This window comes from Vipera ursinii (assembly GCF_947247035.1).
Source record: "Vipera ursinii genome assembly, chromosome: 1".
In the NCBI taxonomy this organism is placed as follows: Eukaryota; Metazoa; Chordata; class Lepidosauria; order Squamata; family Viperidae; genus Vipera; species Vipera ursinii.
The window spans coordinates 280,999,614-281,019,186 of record NC_139512.1 but is presented as its reverse complement, the minus strand read 5'-3'; the positions used below and the strand labels follow the sequence as shown (position 1 = coordinate 281,019,186).

General features: G+C 41.4%; 1 protein-coding gene across 1 annotated transcript; it reads left to right on the top strand.

Moving 5' to 3' along the window:
- The first annotated feature begins 1,356 nt into the window (after window positions 1–1,356).
- On the top strand, window positions 1,357–16,335 carry SFT2D1 (SFT2 domain containing 1). Its single transcript, XM_083366472.1, has 8 exons — window positions 1,357–1,592; window positions 8,352–8,438; window positions 11,203–11,285; window positions 11,819–11,900; window positions 12,841–12,876; window positions 13,230–13,288; window positions 14,871–14,900; window positions 15,676–16,335. The coding sequence occupies exons 1-8, from the start codon at window positions 1,530–1,532 to the stop codon at window positions 15,713–15,715; spliced, it is 480 nt and encodes a 159-aa protein (XP_083222598.1). The 5' UTR covers window positions 1,357–1,529; the 3' UTR covers window positions 15,716–16,335.
- Window positions 16,336–19,573: the final 3,238 nt, after the last annotated feature.

Here is a 19,573-nt window from a genome sequence, read left to right as displayed (position 1 = left end):
CCAGGGTTGCTCAGAGTCGACGACGACTTGCTGACACACAATCTATTGTTGCATTCTGCCTGTTTTGTGACAGTCCTACCGAAGGCATTTGTTTATTTTTAGGCGCCAGGTTGTAACCGACTCTTTACACCAGGGGTCTTCAAACTTGGCCCTTTTATGACTTGTGGACTTCAACTCCCAGAATTCCTCAGCCAGCATACGCTGGCTGAGGAATTCTGGGAGTTGAAGTCCACAAGTCATAAAAGGGCCAAGTTTGAAGACCCCTGCTTTACACAGTAGGTCCTGTGTTTATACCACAAAAACAGAACGGCCCTTCGCTTCATCAATAGCAAGCAGGATTGAAACGCCATTTTTGTTACAAGACAAACTGCGCCTTCCAAGCCTCGCTCCCAACCTTATCGAGCAGCAGGCCTTTCTAGAGCAGCTCAAGCTCCGTGGGGTAGCTTGTCTCGGCGAGTTACGCTTTTTGCTTGGATCACTTTGGGCGGGTAGCTGGGCTGACAGCGGCGGACCGTAAATGCTGGAAGGGGTGGCGGCCTCGGAAGCACCGATTGCTACCACAAAGAGCATCAGAGCCCCTGCTCGCTGCCTGCAATTTGTGCAGGTTCACATCCCACCAGGCTCAAGGTTGACTCAGCCTTCCATCCTTCCAAGGTAGGTAAAATGAGGACCCGGATTGTTGGGGGCAATTAAGCTGACTTTGTAAGGGACGCAGTGGCTCAGTGGGTTAGGACGCTAAGCTTGTCGATCAGAAGGTCGGCAGTTTGGCGGGTTGAATCCCGAGTGCCGCGTAGCAGAGTGAGCGCCTGTTACTCATCCCAGCTTCTGCCAACCTAGCAGTTCGAAAGCACGTAAAAATGCAAGTAGAAAAATAGGGACCACTATGGTGGGAAGGTAACAGCGTTCTGTGCGCCTTTGGCGTCTAATCATGCCGGCCACATGACCACGGAGACGTCTTCGGACAAGCATTGGCTCTTCGGCTTTGAAATAGAGATGAGCACCGGCCCCTAGAGTCGGAAACGACTAGCATGCATGTGCAGGGGAACCTTTACCTTTACCTAAGCTGACTTTGTAATAATGCCGCTTGGTGTGTGTGTGTGTGAAAGCCCTAACAAGCAGGCATATAACATAGAATGAAGGCTACTGCTAAGCTTGTAAGCCGCCCTGAGTCTTCGGAGAAGGGCGGGATATAAATGGAATTAAAATAAAATAAAATAACATAAATAAAACCATGCGGAGGCCGCCACTCAACAGCATATACATACGGGGAGCAGGACTACCGGGAGCAATTATCCCGGGAGGAACCAGAAACTGCCTTCGCGAGCAAATTAGAAACCCAAGGCGAACCAGTTTAATTCACAGGGGACGTTTCCAGGCCCCTCCCCGCCCCCTGTAATTCCGGTTCCGTTCTCCCAGCTTCTGGTTTGACGCTTCCTTAAGAGCGAAGAGAAACCGTTCCAACCGAAGCGCCCAGGCTTGGCGGGGTTTGGGAGTTGTTTTTCGAAGCGATCGGAGGCTCGGAGGGGGCGATGGAGAAGCTGCGGCGGGTGCTGAGAGGAGAGGACGACGAGGAGCAGGGCCTGACGGCGCAGGTGTGGCTTGGGGGGCTGGGGCGGCGGAAGGCGAGAGAGAGCCCCTTCGTATTTCCCGCTTTAGGTCCGGGGATTCTGGCCGGGTTTTCGGGCCGCCCTGGCGGGATTCACCGCTTCCTCAAGACCAGGGGTCTTCAAACTTGGCCCTTTTATGACTTGTGGACTTCAACTCCCAGAATTCCTCAGCCAGGCATGCCTGGCTGAGGAATTCTGGGAGTTGAAGTCCACAAGTCATAAAAGGGCCAAGTTTGAAGACCCTTGCTCAAGACTAACCGCAGCGTTAGATTCCTGTGTATCGTTCCTAGAGAGCAAGCAACTTGCAAACGCCAGTGGAGGATGGCTTTCTGGGAAATACGGATGGTACCGCCGCATGGAGTCTGTCCTCTGGTCAGGCTGGCCTCCTCTAGATTCCCTGGATCATAGGCTCCATCATTCTCTGCCGGTGGGGTCGTGTCAGTGCGGACTATGGTATTTGCACACGGGGAAACGCTAGGCCAGGGGTCTTCAAACTTGGCCCTTTTTAATGACTTGTGGACTTCAACTCCCAGAATTCCTCAGCCAGCCTGCATGGCTGAGGAATTCTGGGAGTTGAAGTCCACAAGTTTTAAAAGGGCCAAGCTTGAAGACTCCTGCGCTAGGCTATGAAATCTCAATCTAGTAGGCTACTCTGAATTAGCCAAATAAAGTGCCTTTCTCTTTCTCTCCCCTCCTCCTCCTCCCCCCCCCCAACTGCTTTTACCAGTCTGGATGTCAGCAAGGAACAAAAAGCAATAGGGCTAAAAGAAGTTTGATTAAAACTGAGTCGGAGGGAAGTTATTGCCTGCTGAATGAAAATAAGAACTTGTATTATTTAGATGGCAGAGGGAAAGACCTGTAAATTATAATAGTTTTTATGTTTATTTTCAAAAATGTTTTCTTCCATCCATTATGACAGATACAGGCAGTGATGAATTGGTTATCAGGTTTTTGTCATGTGGGTTGATTCTGTTTAGCAGGTGGTGAGCAGAATGGTAAATCTCTGCTTTGGCTTCAGGGCTTATCAGATTTTATGCCTCCCTAGCATGTTTGGGAAAGGCTGCCTTCAGAAACCTTGGAAAGCTGTTGTCAGAAAATGTTGATGAGTTTCTTTTGTGATCTATGGAGCTGAAATGAAATGCTTCAGAAAGTTCAGTACAGCTTTTGATAGCTCTCTATCCAGCCTCTGTTTAATCACAAGACAATCTGTTCTATTGTAGAACAGCTGTTTTGGTCAGAATTCTTTTCCTCATATTGAAATGAAATGTACTTCCTTGTAATGTAAATTAATTATGACTTGTCCCGGAAGATACTGAACAATGCTCCTCATATTTCACATGTTCTTTCAATAACTGAAGTCAGGTTTCATTAGATGTTTCTCTTCTTCTGGCTAAAAGTACCAAATGCTCCCAACCATTTCTGGTAAGCTTTCCTTTCAGGCCCTTTATCATCTGGACCAGTGGTGGGATTCAAATATGTGAACAACCGGTTCTCTGTGTGGATGCCACTTCCGGAAGTCCATTCTGGGCCTGGGCAACAAAAAATTAGCTACCAGTTCTGCCGAAGTGGTGCGAACCAGCTGAATCCCACCACTGATCTGGACCGTTATCTCCTAGATGCATAGCTGTTTACTGTCATTTTTCCTAAATACAGTACCCAGAGCTTGATGGAATGCTCTAAGTGCAGCATGGCCATCACAAATAGAGGAACAATGACTTGTTTTGGTTTTGCCATTGTACTTATTTAATATAGATATGGATTGCATTTTTTGCAGCTGTATGACACTGCTGGTTCATTTTCATCTTTTGATCTATCCATTGCACACGTGCTGCTGCCTGACATAGTTCCCCACAACATATGCACTAAGATATTGCACAGATTATTATCCTGCACTATGCCACTCACCACTTCCAGATCAATGCAAGCCATTCACAAGCACTTAATGGGTATGATTGTTCAACTAGCTTTGTACCCCCCTAAAGATAACAGAGAGAGCCAGCCTGGTGGAGTTGTTAATACATCAGGGTAGAAACCAGAAGACTGTGAGTTTTAATCCTTGTTTGGACACAAAGCCATCTGGGCAATGTTGGGCTAATGCTAATTGCTTTTTTTCAGTCTTGGGGCACGGGTGTCAAACTGCTGGCCCATGGGCTGGTTGCATCATATGGAGGCCGCGCCCAGCTCAGCTCCGGCAATGCAAAAAAAGTCGCAACACGTGACGCGGCAAGTTTGACACCCGTTTCATAGGGAGTCAAGGGAAAACCGCTTCTCAAAAAAGTTGCAGGGACTCGTCCAGACAATCTCTGAGACTCAGGCACAGCTGAATGGGGTAAAAAGATAGCATGGCCCAGCCCACATTTTGATACTTTCTCTATTGAAACTCCATGAGAAATTTTTCAGATCTTTGTTGAATACAAAGTGTACCATATCCACTGCATTCCTGTGATCAACTATGGATCCATGGATGTTATCAATCTGTCTCATGATCCTGAGACCTTTAGTTTTAAGTGCAATGCAAAAAACTTCTCTTTCCTAATTGCCATCATTCAATTGTACTGGAAGACCCTGAGGGCCAATACTGTGAAGGGGGGGGATTCTTCATATCATAAATATTTTATACATTTCTATCATGCCCCTCTTGTATTTTTTTAAGCTGATTCAGTTTTAATTTTTCTTCATGGAGCTGTTCTACTTCCATCACTGCTATCTTCTTTTCTGTCTGTTTTAACACCAGAACTTCATACAGCATAATATTCCAAATGTCTGGTTGCAAGAAAAATTTATATAGACACACTTTGTTAATAGCAGTTTTGTTTTCGATTCTTTCTTAATTATCCCAGCATGGATGTATCTTTTTTCACAGCAACCACATAGTGTTTTTTGTTTGTTTGTTTGTTAAACAATATGTTTAACTAGGTCATTCTTGAACTTCAGGATGTCATTTGAGTCCAGAAGCTGGCCATTTTTAGTATTGGATCCCAAAGTACTCCAAACCATGTTGTAGGAATTACATTCCCTCCTGCAATTAAGTAAATATGATTTCTTTCCTCAGTTCACGCTCTCCTGATTTTTCATTGGGGGGAGATTTCTTTGATCCATTTAAGGCGAACAAAATTTCTTTAGATTTATTTATTTTGTTTAAATTTATTTATATATTAAATATCTAAACACCTGTAGATATTTAGGAATGCGTAGATCTTATTCAGGGAAGAATAGCTTTCCTACACATACGCTTGTTAAGTTTTTAATATTCTTTTCTCTGTGCTGCCTATATAAGGATAAAGATTTGGACTGGAAAAGGTAAGCTATATACTATTATGGTTTGAAATTTTCCCATTCATTACTATGAATAAGGGGAAATCATTTCTAATCATTTGCCTTTAGTTACTGTGACAATTTTGAAAATTATATGTATATGTGTGCTTGTGTAGACTGTCTTCTTGAAAATTAAGATCTGGCTTTAGGAATTGCCACCTTGCAAATCACTGTGAAGGTTACATTAATTGCACCCACCTAATTGGTTCTTGATTTTGTTTGTTCTCTTTGTGTGATAGTTAAATTGTAATAGGATTCTTTCTATAACTATTTATTAAGACCTAAACAAATAAATAAGGGACGCGGTGGCTCAGTGGGTTAGGACGCTGAGCTTGTCGATCAGAAGGTCGGCAGTTTGGCGGGTCAAATCCCGAGTGCCGCGTAACAGAGCGAGCACCTGTTACTCGTCCCAGCTTCTGCCAACCTAGCAGTTCGAAAGCACGTAAAAATGCAAGTAGAAAAATAGGGACCACTGCAGTGGGAAGGTAACAGCGTTCCGTGCGCCTTTGGCGTCTAGTCATGCCGGCCACATGACCACGGAGACGTCCTCAGACAAGCACTGGCTCTTCGGCTTTGAAACGGAGATGATCACCGGCCCCTAGAGTCGGAAACGACTAGCATGCATGTGCGGGGGAACCTTTACCTTTACCTTTAAACAAATAAATGGAACTGAACACTAATCGGTTCTGCCTTGTAATTTTTAAAACATGTTTATGGAAAATTCTGGACTCTTGAAACAAATTGCCATTGATTGCATGAATAATTTTTGTTAGGATCTGCTAGCGGAAGTGTGTCAGTTTGATCCTGTTAGTTCTCTCTATTGCCTTCATTATTATAGATCATTGTATCCTTCTGAACTGCTTTTAGGGATTGGGTTAATTGTATTACAGGTTATGCTCCTTCCTTAGAGCAGAGGTCCCCAACCTACTACCGGGCCGTGGCCTCTTGGCCAATGGGCCATGTGAGTGGCTGGCCAGTGCACGCTGGAGTGGCTGGGCAGTGCATGCTGGCCATGTACGCACGCTCACCCTGTGCTTGTGCCAATGCTAGCTGAGCTGTGAGCCTCTCGCTGGCGTTAGGCGAGCAGCGAGCCATGCACCAGCACTAGCAGCCCCATTTGCGGAGCGTGCATACTCACGGCCCTGTTCGCGCAGATGCAGCCACATTTGCATGTGTGCACATGCACGCATAAAGATGCCTGTCCCCCCCGTTCTCATCAGGCCGCCAACCCAGAAAAGTTGGCAACCCCTGCCTTAGAGAATGGTTCTATTTGGGCATGAGGAGAGCAGGAGAGATCAGTTTAATTGCTACATCATTTGGGATACCATAAAATTGGTTCTTTTACATTTACATGAAGCCAATGGGAGGTTGTCCAGAGGTTTGATACTCAGTTTTACATTGCTACCTAAGGCTAGAGACTAATGGTGCTGTTAAATCCCCTTTGATGCCTGGAGGTCGTGAAGTTCTGAATGGGAGAGAATGGGTGTCAATAAATTTTATTAAGATGAAATTATTATTGGCCCATCAGGATTCTCTGTCTGCTCCATTGACATTTCTTGATTGTCATGGCATTAACTGGAAAGAGTAGGTCTGCAACTTGAAGGTTCCTCTGAACTCACAGCTCCTGTGAAACAGCAGGTGGGGGTCATGGCTGGGGATGGAGGGGGTTTCCAGCTTAAGCTATTATACCAGTTGTCGAACCGATCAAGTGGAAGGATCTTATGCCCTCGTTAGCACTCACTTGGACTACTGCAGCATGCTCTGAAGATCATTCAGAAGTTGCAGTTGAGTGAGAATATAGGAGCCCAAGGATGATATTCTTGGTGGAGCAGTGGGCTAATGCCTCCTTAAGTAACACCAGCTGCCTGCAATTAGTGCAGGTTCGCATCCCACCAGGCTCAAGGTTGACTCAGCCTTCCATCCTTCCGAGGTAGGTAAAATGAGGACCCAGATTGTTGGGGGCAATAAGCTGACTTTGTAATAATGCCACTTGGGGTGTGTGTGAAAGCCCTAACAAGCAGGCATATACATAGAATGAAGGCTACTGCTAAGTTTGTAAGCCGCCCTGAGTCTTCGGAGAAGGGCGGGATATAAATGGAATTAAAATAAATAAAAAATAAATTCAATCAATATTTGAGCCCTCCACTGGTTTCCAACTAGCTTCTGGATGCAGTGAATGGCTTTGCGTCTCTTAATTGCAGGACTGCATTCTCCCATTGGTAATGGCTCGACTGGATAGACCTACTCGGGAAAAACTATTAATGATGACTGGTGAGGGGACCAAGGCAAAGTGGTGTTGCTTTTCAGTGGTTGCACAAATCCTTTGGAACACCTGTCAGTGGACATTTAGTTGGCTCCAATTCTGACTGCTTTCCAGAAACTGCTCTAAGCAGAACTTGACTGAAAGGCATTTTGGCCTTGATTCAATATTAATTTGGTTATTGTTTGATTAATTACTTTTTATTACTTTGTAATAAAAATAGATTTTGTAGTCTCTAAATGATAAGAACAATGCAGTATATTCACTCAACTAATTATATTCTCATATGTTCAATAAAAGTGAGGTAAAAAATTTTTTGGACCATTTGCACTTACAGTTTAATAATGGAATTAGATTTTTGTTCTGATTAGTATTTTATGTATGCAGTGAATAACTTGATTGGGATACACACACACACACACACACACACACACACACACACACAGAGTGTGTAATTTTAGCCTACCTTTTCTATTTAATTTCAATAAGTTTATGTATACTCTTAAACATATTATCAAAAGAATTACTTGAAAAACAAGTTACATGTTTGAAAGTGGTACCTGCCTAAATATTATGTTGTCATCCATTTATTCCAAATGATGATGATGATGATGATAACTTTATTGTCACTCTGAATGTACACCAATCGGCATACATCAAAATGAAATTTCATTGCATACAGCTCTCAAAGGGTCACCACCTCCGATATATACTCTAATGAATTTCTAATGAATCACTTTTAGAAACAGAAATGTGAAAAAGCACTTTTATCACCAATAAGTAACATTCTAATTCTGCTAGCATTTTGTTCATCATACTGTAGTAAATAAAATAGAAATATATTGGTTTTTTGATTACTTCATTTATTTTACATAATTAAGGTTTTAGTCTGCCAGGATTCATTCTGTGATGCAAGTCTACATTTAGTTTTTTAAGTATTTAATTTAAAGTGAGTATGCAAGCTTGTCTTTGGGAAAATTAATAAATATTTACATATAAAGTGTATTTTTTAAAATCAATTTGTGAAATGGAAGAATACTTGTGGCTTTAAGAGGAAGTGCCTTTCAGTTATTTATTTGAGCATTTTGATGTTTGCATTGGTAAAGATGTCTTATTAGTAAAGATTTCTGTCCTATTAAAATCTGATTTATTTATTTCTTCACACATAGGTCCTTGATGCATCATCCCTGAGTTTTAGTACTCGAGTGAAATGGTTTGCAATATGTTTTGTATGCGGCGTTTTGTGTTCTCTCCTTGTAAGTAAATATTTCATGAAACACAGAAAAAAAATCTTTATATGTTTTAATATTCATCTCTGTTCTTGGGCTAATATTGTATTGATATATGGAGTTGGTATAGAATGATTAGTCAATACCTTAGGAAAAAGTACATATTGCAGCCTCTAGTACTTTACCATATCGAAATACTAGCTTCTGCTGGGATACAGATTTTCTGCACGCAGGATATCATTTACTCAAAAAGCAGTCAGAAGAGTAGATTTGTAACCTTATAGTGCAGCCTTCCAGGTCTCTACATGTATTGGTTCACAAATTCTATCTTCCATACTGCTATTTATGGTGGCTTGGGGATGTCATAAATTATAGCCCAGTTATGTTTGAAGAGCACTGGGTTAGGGAAAGCAGATGCAAGATTTACAGAGAACAAGGTTTTTTTTTTCCTTTTTTATATATAACTTTTGTATATATACTGTAGTTCATATAATTCCTAAAAAGAATTATCTGTAGCAAACCTAAATGTTCACTAGTGCTATCTTTATAAGTCATCAAGAGAAAGTTTTCAAGGCTATCAGAAAAAATCCTAGTCGATACCGGGATTTCATGAGTCAAGCCAATCTACCGTGTTTCCCTATTTTCCAGTGATGTTTTACCCACTTACCTTAGGACCGCCACAGCCAGGCCTTCAATGCCCTGATTCGTATGCCTCGCCAGCCCACTACTTCTGCGGCTGCTTGCCGCCACTTGTACACGTCATCCCTGGAAAGGCCTCTGCAGCCACGAAACGAGCTCTGGATTGACACGTGTGATGCCCTCCAGCTTCCATTTCACCATCAGAGGCCCTCTAGAAAGGCCTTTGCAGCCGAGAAATGGGCTCTGGATTGATGCATGTGGTGCCCACCGGCTTCCATTTTGCCGTCAGAAGCCTTCTGGAAAGGCCTCTACAGCCAAGAAAAGAATTCCAGATTGACACATGCGGTTCCTCCTAGCTTCCATTTTGCCAACAGAAGCCTTCCAGAAAGACCTCTGCAGCCGAGAAATGAGCTCTGGATTGACATGCGCGGTGCTCCCCCCGGCTTCCATTTTGCCATCAGAGGCCAGGAGGCACCATGCATGTCAATCTGAAGCTCGTTTCTCATCTGCAGAAGCTTTTCCAGAAGGCCTCTGACGGCAAAACGGAGGCTGGGGGGCAATGCGCATAAGCAACATCGAGCAGCCGCAGAAGAAGTAAGCCAGTTAGACAGGTATTGGGGTGTGGAAGGCCTGGCTGCAACTGTGCTAAGGTAAGTGGGTGTGGGGCGCATGGGGCAGCTCCATCCCTTCCCCACCCTAGCTTGATTTTTACCCGTGTGCCTCGCTCCACCTCATGCAACCAGTGCAATGGAGTGGGTGGGGTCTTAAGTAGAGCTTATTTTGGGGATAGGGCTTATATTGGGCGCATATGTAAACATCAAGCTAGGGCTTATTTTTGGGAAAACATGGTACATACAGAAACTGCTTTGATCACTTCCTATTAGTATTTCATATAATACTGGATAACAGACTTTCAGAACTGCAGTGCTGCTTTCTTCATTTTAAACTACCGTGCAATGATGGTAGAATTCGATGACCAACATTGCATGAACACAAATTGAAGCAAGAATAAATACAAAACGAAGACCAACCACTGCATGGTCTTCGTTTTTTATTTATTCTTGCTTCAATTTCTGCTCATGCAATGTTGGTCATCCATTCTAAAGGCCAAAGAGTTTGTAAGTTTGGCTACATATTCCTTCATCTCAATCAGATGCAACATTGGGGGAGGCTGGCTTCTGTGCCATTAACCAAAGGCCAGTGTTCCTCCTCTTCCTGCAGCTGGAAAAAGCTTTGGGTTTTTTTTACAAGTAAAGCAAACTGAGGAAGCAGAGAAGAAGATAACAGTGCTTGAGTTTGGGTGTACTTTAACCTAGCAGCTCTGATTAATGGCTGGAATGAGATCCAGGACAAAGGAGCAGAGGACTTTGCTTCAGGATTCAGGTTATCTTTAAAGCATAGGAATCAACTTCAGTTAGACATTAAGATTTAATTGATTCTGGATATGTTAGAAACCTTGTTCTCTACAATAGTCCTGTTTCTATACATAAGGGCATTCTTGGAAATTTCAGATCTATTGAAAGCCATCTCTCTTCCAAGATCATGAATTACAATGAGAACAATTTGCATGTACAGGCAGTCCTGACTTAAAATCATTCATTTAGTGACCGTTTGAATTTACAACAGCACTGAAAAAAGTGACATGACCATTTTTCACACAACCGTTGTCGGATGCCCATGGCCATGTGATCAGAATTCAGTCTCTTGGCAACTGGCATGTGCTTATGATGGTTGCCGTGTCCCAGGTTCACGTGATCATCTTTTGCTACCGTCTGACAAGCAAAGTCAATGGGGAAGCTTGATTCACTTAACCGTGTTGCTAATTTAACAACTGCAGTAATTAACAACTGTAGCAAGAAAGGCGACAAAATTGAGCAAAACTCAATCATGCCTTGCTTATCGATGGAAATTTTGTGCTCAGTTGTGGTCTTGGTCAAGAACTACCTATGTTTTATAAATTGGACTTAAACACATTAATTTTTCTTAGTTCTTTTCAATGAAGTTTGGTTTCATTTGTTGCCCACTAAGACTTGACCCCGGAACGTTCAAGTTGTTAGAAAAGTATAATGCTCTAATAATATCTCTTGATATTTTTGGTTTGATAAAACTATAGACCTCCTCACAGTTGGCTTTTTTAATTGTACATGTGCAGGGGACAGGATTGCTCTGGCTTCCAAATGGAATAAAACTCTTTGCAGTGTTCTATACCTTGGGAAATATTGCTGCTTTAGCCAGGTATGGTCTTTTTGTAGTCTTCTCTTTTTTAAATGAGATTTACCTGTTTCCACATTACTTGCAAAGGGCAAATAATTCTCTGTATATACAACTGAGCTCTTTTGAAATTTATTCTGTACAATTACCAGATGTTTAAAAAAAAACAGGAGAGAGGACACAAGGGTGGGATTTAACCAATGAATGCAATTTGAACTCATAATGGTAGGGAACAGTTCCCCCTCCCCGTCTCCTGAGTACACCCTCAAAATTTGCGCTGTATCATTTTTATCCAGAGCTACACAGGCTGTACAGAGTGGAATGAAGGAAAAACATTGAATTCTATAAATTATTAGCCAGAACTCACACATGTCATCCAACCCGCCTTGCCTACCCTACAAGGTTCCATCCCAAAAAGGTGCTGGAACTCCGTTCTGAGCGTTCTATGAGAAAAAAAGCCCTGATTATAGTCAAATATGGGCAAAAAGGGACTGGGTGACCCTAACAGCTATGACTGAGAAGATAAAAAAAAATCTGATATTTTTTTTCTAAACTAGTACTTGCTTCTTGATGGGTCCACTGAAACAGCTGAAAAAGATGTTTGAACCAACAAGGTTAATTGTGACAATTATTATGCTGGTAAGTTAGTTTGTTTTAAATCAAGAAAAGAAACATAAAGTTCCAGATATTGATGTCCATTCATCAATACATAAATACAATGACACCAAAATTATAAAAAATGTTGCACTCAAATACTTAAGCAGTGGATTGCACTGCATGTTTTGTCACTTGCCCTCTCGACCCCTCTTTCCCAATGCTTCTGGTTGCATATTGACAATTAGAAAGCATTTATCACTTCTATTATTTTAGCCTATTAGAGAATAACTGGACTTATTTGATTTGTTAAGCGATGTCTTTTGTGGATGAGCTATATTTGTCCTTTCATGAAATTTCTCTGGATAATGAGACAGAGTTACTGATCAGAAGCAAAGCTTTCTGAGAATTGCAGTGAATCTTTTGTAGGTTCTAGGACAATACATGGTTAACAACCACTGGTGCAGCAAATGTTCAAGGTTACAATGGCGTTGAGTGAGCAATAGTTATGATTGGTCCTCGGAAGGTCTGGCCATTCTAGCACACCTGTAGTTATGTGATGGCAACTGACTTGCATTTATGTTGGTTGCAGCATCCTGCGGTCACATGATCATGATTTGTGACCTTCCCTACCAGCTTCCCACAAACAAAGCCACTTGTCTGCCTGCTGGTTTCCTTGCAAGCTGCCTTGGATTTCGAAATGCCTGCCAGCTTCCCCACTGATTTTGTTGGAAGCCAGCAGGAAGTTGCAAGGAGGCGCTCACTTAATGCCCCACTATCCTCACTATCCTCACAGGGACAGCAGAAACTGCAGGGGTTGCCATTGCCAAGCAATGCAGTCATGGGATGTTAACCATTTATGATTGTATCAGTTAGCAACAGAAATTCTGATCCCAATTGCAACCATAACTCGAGGACTACCAGTACTGCAAACCCTGTCCTACGTATATACACATTGATCTGGTTTTTGTTTTGTCTTGAGCAGCTTTCTTTGATCCTCACATTATTTGCTGCATTTTGGGTAAGTAGTATTCATCAAACGTTTTGTGCATTTCAGCATGAATTTACTTGCTTTGGATGCTGTAGTTAGTGTCTTATTTAAGATTTGCCTTGTCTAGCTTAAGATATTAGACAAATGTAAATTCTGCCCAGTTTTTTGTTCTATTAAATAGGCGTAGATTGAATAATACTATGTCATTTAAGTCTGCATGCATGAGTGACCTTAATATTGCTGCTTATTCCCTCTAATAGAAAAGTGAAATTATGTGGCTGCCTGCTTTGCTTAATTTTCAGTCAGAAATAGAAGGTCCATGTTAAGACATTTTGTTCTTAAAATACTATCAAATTCAACACATGTTCCTTTTCCTTTCTTAGTGGAAAAAGAAAGGGTTAGCTCTGCTGTTCTGCATTTTGCAGTTTCTGGCAATGACCTGGTAAGGCTTTCTTTGAATTCTTATCATTTATTAGTCATGCAAATCCTTTATTGTTACAAACCATGCAAATCCAATAGTGTAGTCACTTCATTTGTGATTGTGACTTGAAACATTGTGGATTCTTATTAGAACTAAAGAATAGAAATGTGTTTCAAATTGTTTTGGGGAACTCTGGGATTGCTTTGAAAATGTATTAGTCTCCAGAAAGTCTGGAGGTAGCTACTGGACTAATTAGCTGACCCCACCTCTCCCCCCTGCTTCCTTCTCCCCCCCCCATCTTTTAATTCATATTGTTGTACTTTCATTGTTTATTTTTAGCACTAGCAATAACACTTTACAGCCCTATCTAAGCGCTTTACAGAGCCAGCCTGTTGCCCCCAACAATCTGGGTCCTCATTTTACCGACCGTAAAAGGATGGAAGGCCGAGTCAACCTTAAATCAGTCAGAATTGAACTCCTGACAGTGAGTTAGCCTGCAATATTGCACTCTAATCACTGTGCCACCAAAGCTCTTATTTTTATTGTTTCATTGTTTTGCAATTATTGTGCTTACATTTTTTAAAAATCATTTTTCCCATTTTACTATTGTAAAGCCACCCAGAGTAACCCTATGGCCAGATGGCCAGCAAATAAATTTAACAAAGAAACAGAAATTCACTAACAAGAAGGTGATTTAAAGGATACTCTTTCCTTTACTGATGTGTTTCTTCAGTACATAGTTGCATAGGAATTGTAGGATGTTCTGGAACATGTCACGCAAAGCAGGGTGTCTTACCATTTCTAGCTGGTGTATAGCTTGTATTTCTTTTGGGAAAGGATATATTTATTAAACACACCACAACAAATGTCATAGCATATTATGAACAAATGACGGTCATAATTTAAAGACTTGGCATTTCAGATATTGACCATAGATCAATCCTTTATTATTTATTTACAGTATTATTATTATTCATTTTACAATATTTCTAGCCCGTCCCAATCCAAATGGGATTGGTCAGGGTGTAAGAAATCCCAAAGAAATGCATAGATAGAGAAAATAAAAATCAGTAGTAAAACAACAACAACAACCCCACCTCAATGCATCACAGTCACTTTTTATTTAACTGAAGGGCCAAATGCTGTCTGGAGTAGTGCTGCTTTGCCTTGTTTTTGGAATGTTCGTAGACTAGGGCCCCCCCCATATCCTCAAGAGAAAACGTTCCTATTGAGAGGTGCTATTATAAGACCTGTCCCCTGGCCCAGATGGGCAACATCAATTTCTTAATTTATATGCACACTGAATTTTGAATTAATTGACGGGGGAGGAGTAAAATCTTTATTTACTAAACCTTCCTTCTAGGACGTTTATCAGTCAATAGCACCAATCACATTTTGTTTACTATTTTATTTTTCTACACGTTTAGAGCAAAATCTGAAATGGACGGTAGAATTAGGAATCTTGTAGTGGTGTATCTATTGTTTCATTCTGAAGTATAACCCGAGTAGCTGATTACATGAAATTATTACAGTAGTAGACTGATTTCTCGGTGGACGGCTGCAAAAGGATGCTGAAATATAATATCTCTTCTTCCTCTCTTAGGTATAGTCTGTCATACATCCCATATGCAAGGTACGTTTGTGCAGTTATCTTATTATGTGGGAGGTAATCAGGTGTATTCTCAGTGGCAGCTACAGGTAGTCCTCAACTTACGACAAGTTATAACTCCTGAAAAAGTGATTTACGGGCATTTTTTACACTAATGACCGTTGCAGGCCCCCCCCCATGGTCATATAATCAAAATTTGAATGCTTGGCAACTGGTTCATATTTATGACAGTTGCAGTGTTCCAGGGTCATGTGATCCCTTTTTGTGACCTTCTGATAAGCAAAGTCAAAAGGGGAAGCCAGATTCGCTTAAAAACTGGGTTATTAAAGACTGGTAATTCACTTAACAACTGTGGGAAGATAAAATTGTAAGATGGGGCAAAACTCACTTAACGTATGTCTTGCTTAGCAACAGAAATTTTGGGCTCAATTGTGGTCGTAAGTCGAGGACTACCTGCATCTAGCACGTAGGTCTTCAGTATGAGGCCTGCCAAGCTTCAAACCTCAGTTGATTTTATTTTGTTAAATTCCTTGAACAAATTAATGTATTTGAAGTCAAATGCAAATTAAAATCGCCATTACAATGGCTATAAAATGTTGATTTTTTTTAAAAAATGAATGCTTGGTTATAAAATTGCACAATGGTTGTCTGAAATGGTATCATTTTGCATGCATCAAGGATAGGGAAAGGGAAGGCTTTTTAAATTAGAAGTTAATTTGTATACCACTTGGTAAAGCCTTAAAAATCAATGCATCATATCTACAAGCTGCACATAGTGATTTTTCTTTTTCTTTTAAAGGGATGCTATATTGAAATGCTTCACTTCCTGTCTAAGTTAAAGAGAAGCGGAACTTTTTCCAGTGCTTGGAAACCTACATCATTTCTCTTAGGTTTATTCCAAGTGGTTCAGGTCCTGAAACAGTGACAGCCTTCTTCACAAGGGGATTAAATTGTATTAGCAGAAGAACCTTTTAAAAAAAAAGTACAAAACCAGGGCATTGACCCCTCAATCCATGCTTGTTCTAAAAATATTTTTTTTACTCCCTCAGTGGTCTTAAAATTGTTGGATGAAAGTCTGCTAACATGATTTAACCTTAAAATTATATGGTTGTTGAGTTTCAGGTAAAATGCATGTAAATACATGTTCCTTATTTTGTATATTTATCTTTCCAATTCATCTATTATTTGTTTTATTTTCCAAAGTCCTATTAAATTGCAAATTGTAAAATGAAGAATTACACTATGTTATAGCTACTGGGCCTCTTCAGAAATTATTAACAGTGGATAGCATGGGAAAAAATGAGACTATATAAGAAATGTGCTTTCCAAATTCAGGAACTTTGTGTTATTCCTTTATTTTAATTGCCAACTTTTTATACTGTGATACTTAAAGCACATTTAACTAAAAGTAATATATTAAACCAATCATTAAAATATTTAAAATTATGCAGTCTAATGGTATTTATGGTTTAGCTGTTCTGTAGATTATATTAGTGCTGTTAGAACTACCATTAAATTACTTGGGTCAGGCTCAAACATAGGTTAATGTTTACATTTTGCTTATTTTAAACAGTAAGTAATATCTACTTATATACTCACAAATTATCTATAGCATGCCCACTTTCTTTTCTGTAACTTTAGAATTAATCTCCCGTACACACATCTTCCAATGCCAGTAATGGTCTTGGAAGAGGAAACATTCAAGTAAAATCGCTATGTTCAAGTAAAGCCCTTATGTTTAATTATGTGGCTAATGGTCTGTTGGATGGAACTGAAGGCTTGCTTCAGCAGTTTAGCAGTTTAAACAATGGTTTAAGCTACAAAATGAATAACTTGTTATCCAGTAATTTAATTCCCCACTACCACCATATATTATGAAGATCAAGAGTGCTAAAACTCCCATTTCCTTGTTCTGCTTTCAGAGGCATTATATGCACTAATATACAGTAGTAAGTGATAGGCCAGTGTGGCAAAGTCCCTTGTAAAAAAGAGGGGCAGGCAGCTGACTCATGAGTAACAGCAAACTAACACTGGACTCCAACGATGTAGAAAACCTGCTGCAGTTTATTCTTCCCAGACCCTTAAGCATTCTAGGTCAGGAGCTGAAAGCAGTCTCTTCTGAGTGCCAGCAGTTCAATTCAAGAACTTAAAAGTCAATTCTCAAAATAAAATATCAAATCAAGAAAGATGGGACAGGCAGCAGCAGCTGAGTGGGGCTTGATACCCTCATTCACAGCAGCAGATTCAGTGGGCGGCCCAGCCTCAGCAAACAGGTAATTCCTTACTTGAGAAATATTGATTGATTGATTGATTGAATGAATGAATGAATGAATGAATGAATTTATATACCACCCAATTCCCGAAGGACTCAGGGCGGTTCACAGGGCAAGTTAAAAACAATACAAAAAGAGAGTATAAAATACAATTAAATTAATACAAGCCCACAAAATTAAGATAACATTAAAATTGAAATTTAAAATTAATTTAGTTTAGTTTAATTTAATATAATTTAAAATCCCTCAGTCCAGGCCAGACAATTCAAACAACCAAGTTTTTAAGTCCCGGTGAAACGAGCGAAGGTTGGGGGCAGTCCGAAGTTCCATCGGCAGTTCGTTCCAAAGGGCGGGCGCACCCACAGAGAACGCCCTTCCCCTGGGAATCACCCGCCGGCAATCTCTAACCGGCGGAACCCTAAGGAGGCCCTCCCTGTGGGCGCGCACAGGACGATGGGAAACTGATGCTGGCAGCAGGTGCTCCCTAAGGTAATCCGGACCCATGCCATTTAGGGCCCTTTAACTGGCCCTTTCTTTCCTCACTTGAGGAATTTCAAGAAAAGAACCGGATCTATTTGACAAATGAGCCAGGTCCTAACCAAGCAGCACAGAAAGATGGGAGTCTGTTTATACTGATCTTGATAAGGGTAATTTCCAGCACATCCTCTGCAGCCTTCTGTTTGTTCTCATGCTCTGGCCCTTGCTCTCTGCCTCCAACCTCCACACCCTTTTTTCTTGGCAGAACATCTTTAAAGCTTTAGCCAATCCTGAGCCTTGTTTTCACTTAACAATGAAAAAAAAAATAACCGTAGGCTAATGCTTTACAATAGACTTCAGATTGGAAGATAAAAGTTGTAGCCTGGCAATAACTGCCTTCTAGGAAAGGGCCTAGTAGTGATTGAGGGATCCTTCCTTCATCTACCCAGCATTTTTGGTTTCTATGTTTGCTGATAAGGAAGAGGTTTTGACTTCTTACAGGAAACCTCATAGTTTGCATGGAATTCCTTTGTTGTCAGCAGTGACCAGGAAAACAATAAATGCAAAACCAGTTTAAGGAAATAACAGTGGCATATGCTGAACTTATATATATATATTTACATAGCACGAGGCCATTCTAAGGCAGTCCCACTGGTACCTCAGAACCTATAAATCTACTTCACTCTGGTCTGCTTACACCAGGGGTCTTCAAACTTGGCCCTTTTATGACTTGTGGACTTCAACTCCCAGAATTCCTCAGCCAGCAAAGCTGGCTGAGGAATTCTGGGAGTTGAAGTCCACAAGTCATAAAAGGGCCAAGTTTGAAGACCCCTGGCTTACACAGTGCACTTAACTAGGCAGCATTAAGTGACTGCATTGGCTAAATGTGAGAAGGCTTAACCTCGGTTAGGCTTCAGTGACTTACGCTTGTTTGAATTCTCGCTCCGTTTGGGAAACATGACTCACCGTAGCAGCGCCCTAGGCTACTAGCACGCAATCTAGAAGCCAATAGGGATGGATGTTCACAGGCTATTGTCAACGAGAGAGATTGGCGTTTCAATGAACTTGGTAAATTTGGGAATTTGGAATTGAAAGCTGTCGGCCCAGCAGCTATCAACTAATAATCGAAAAGTCCCACAAGTGGCAGAATCCACTCGGGGCAGACTCCCAGGAGTAGATCACTCCCTTTACCTTTTTTGGGGGGGGGGGGTCGAGGAACTGAAGCTTCGGGAAAAAAAGGACCCAGCTACTACGGTAGCTTTTTTTTTTTAATTGAAAAGTTTTACAGTACATTTTTACTTTAACAATCTCCCCCTCCCCCCACCCCTACCTAACCCTCCCTATCCCTCCCACCCATTCCCCCCTCCCCTCCCCACTTCCCAGAGCTAAATACAGGGTATAAAAACAAAGAACAAACATAAGCATCCATATGCTAACAACAATAAACTATTAATTCTATCACCCTCTAGCTCATATAAGATGATTACAAACAATATTAATATTACATATAAAAGGAAAAGAAAACAAAACAAAAAAAGGAAACTTACTCAAATGCTAAATGAAATTTCTTAGTCCCATATTTATTCTGAATATAATCAATCCACTTTTCCCACTCCATAATATAACGTTCTCGCGAATGATCTTTCAGATAAGCCGAAATCTTTGCCATTTCCGCCAGGTCAGAACCAGCTACTACGGTAGCTTGATCCGCCTCGGCTCTTCTCTCTTTGCCAGACAGGGGGCGAATTTCAGCCTTCCGGCAGCGGATTGGCTCTGCGGCCAGCCCTAATTTCAAAGCCCTCTAGCCTCGCCTCGCCTGCCCGTCGCCGCTCGCTCGGCTCCTCCTCTGGAGTCCGACCCGCCGCGTGTCTCTTTCGCCGGCAGCATCAGAGAGCTCCGGTGGCGCGCGACGGAGCTGGCGGGCTGCTTCGCCGAAGGCTGGGAATT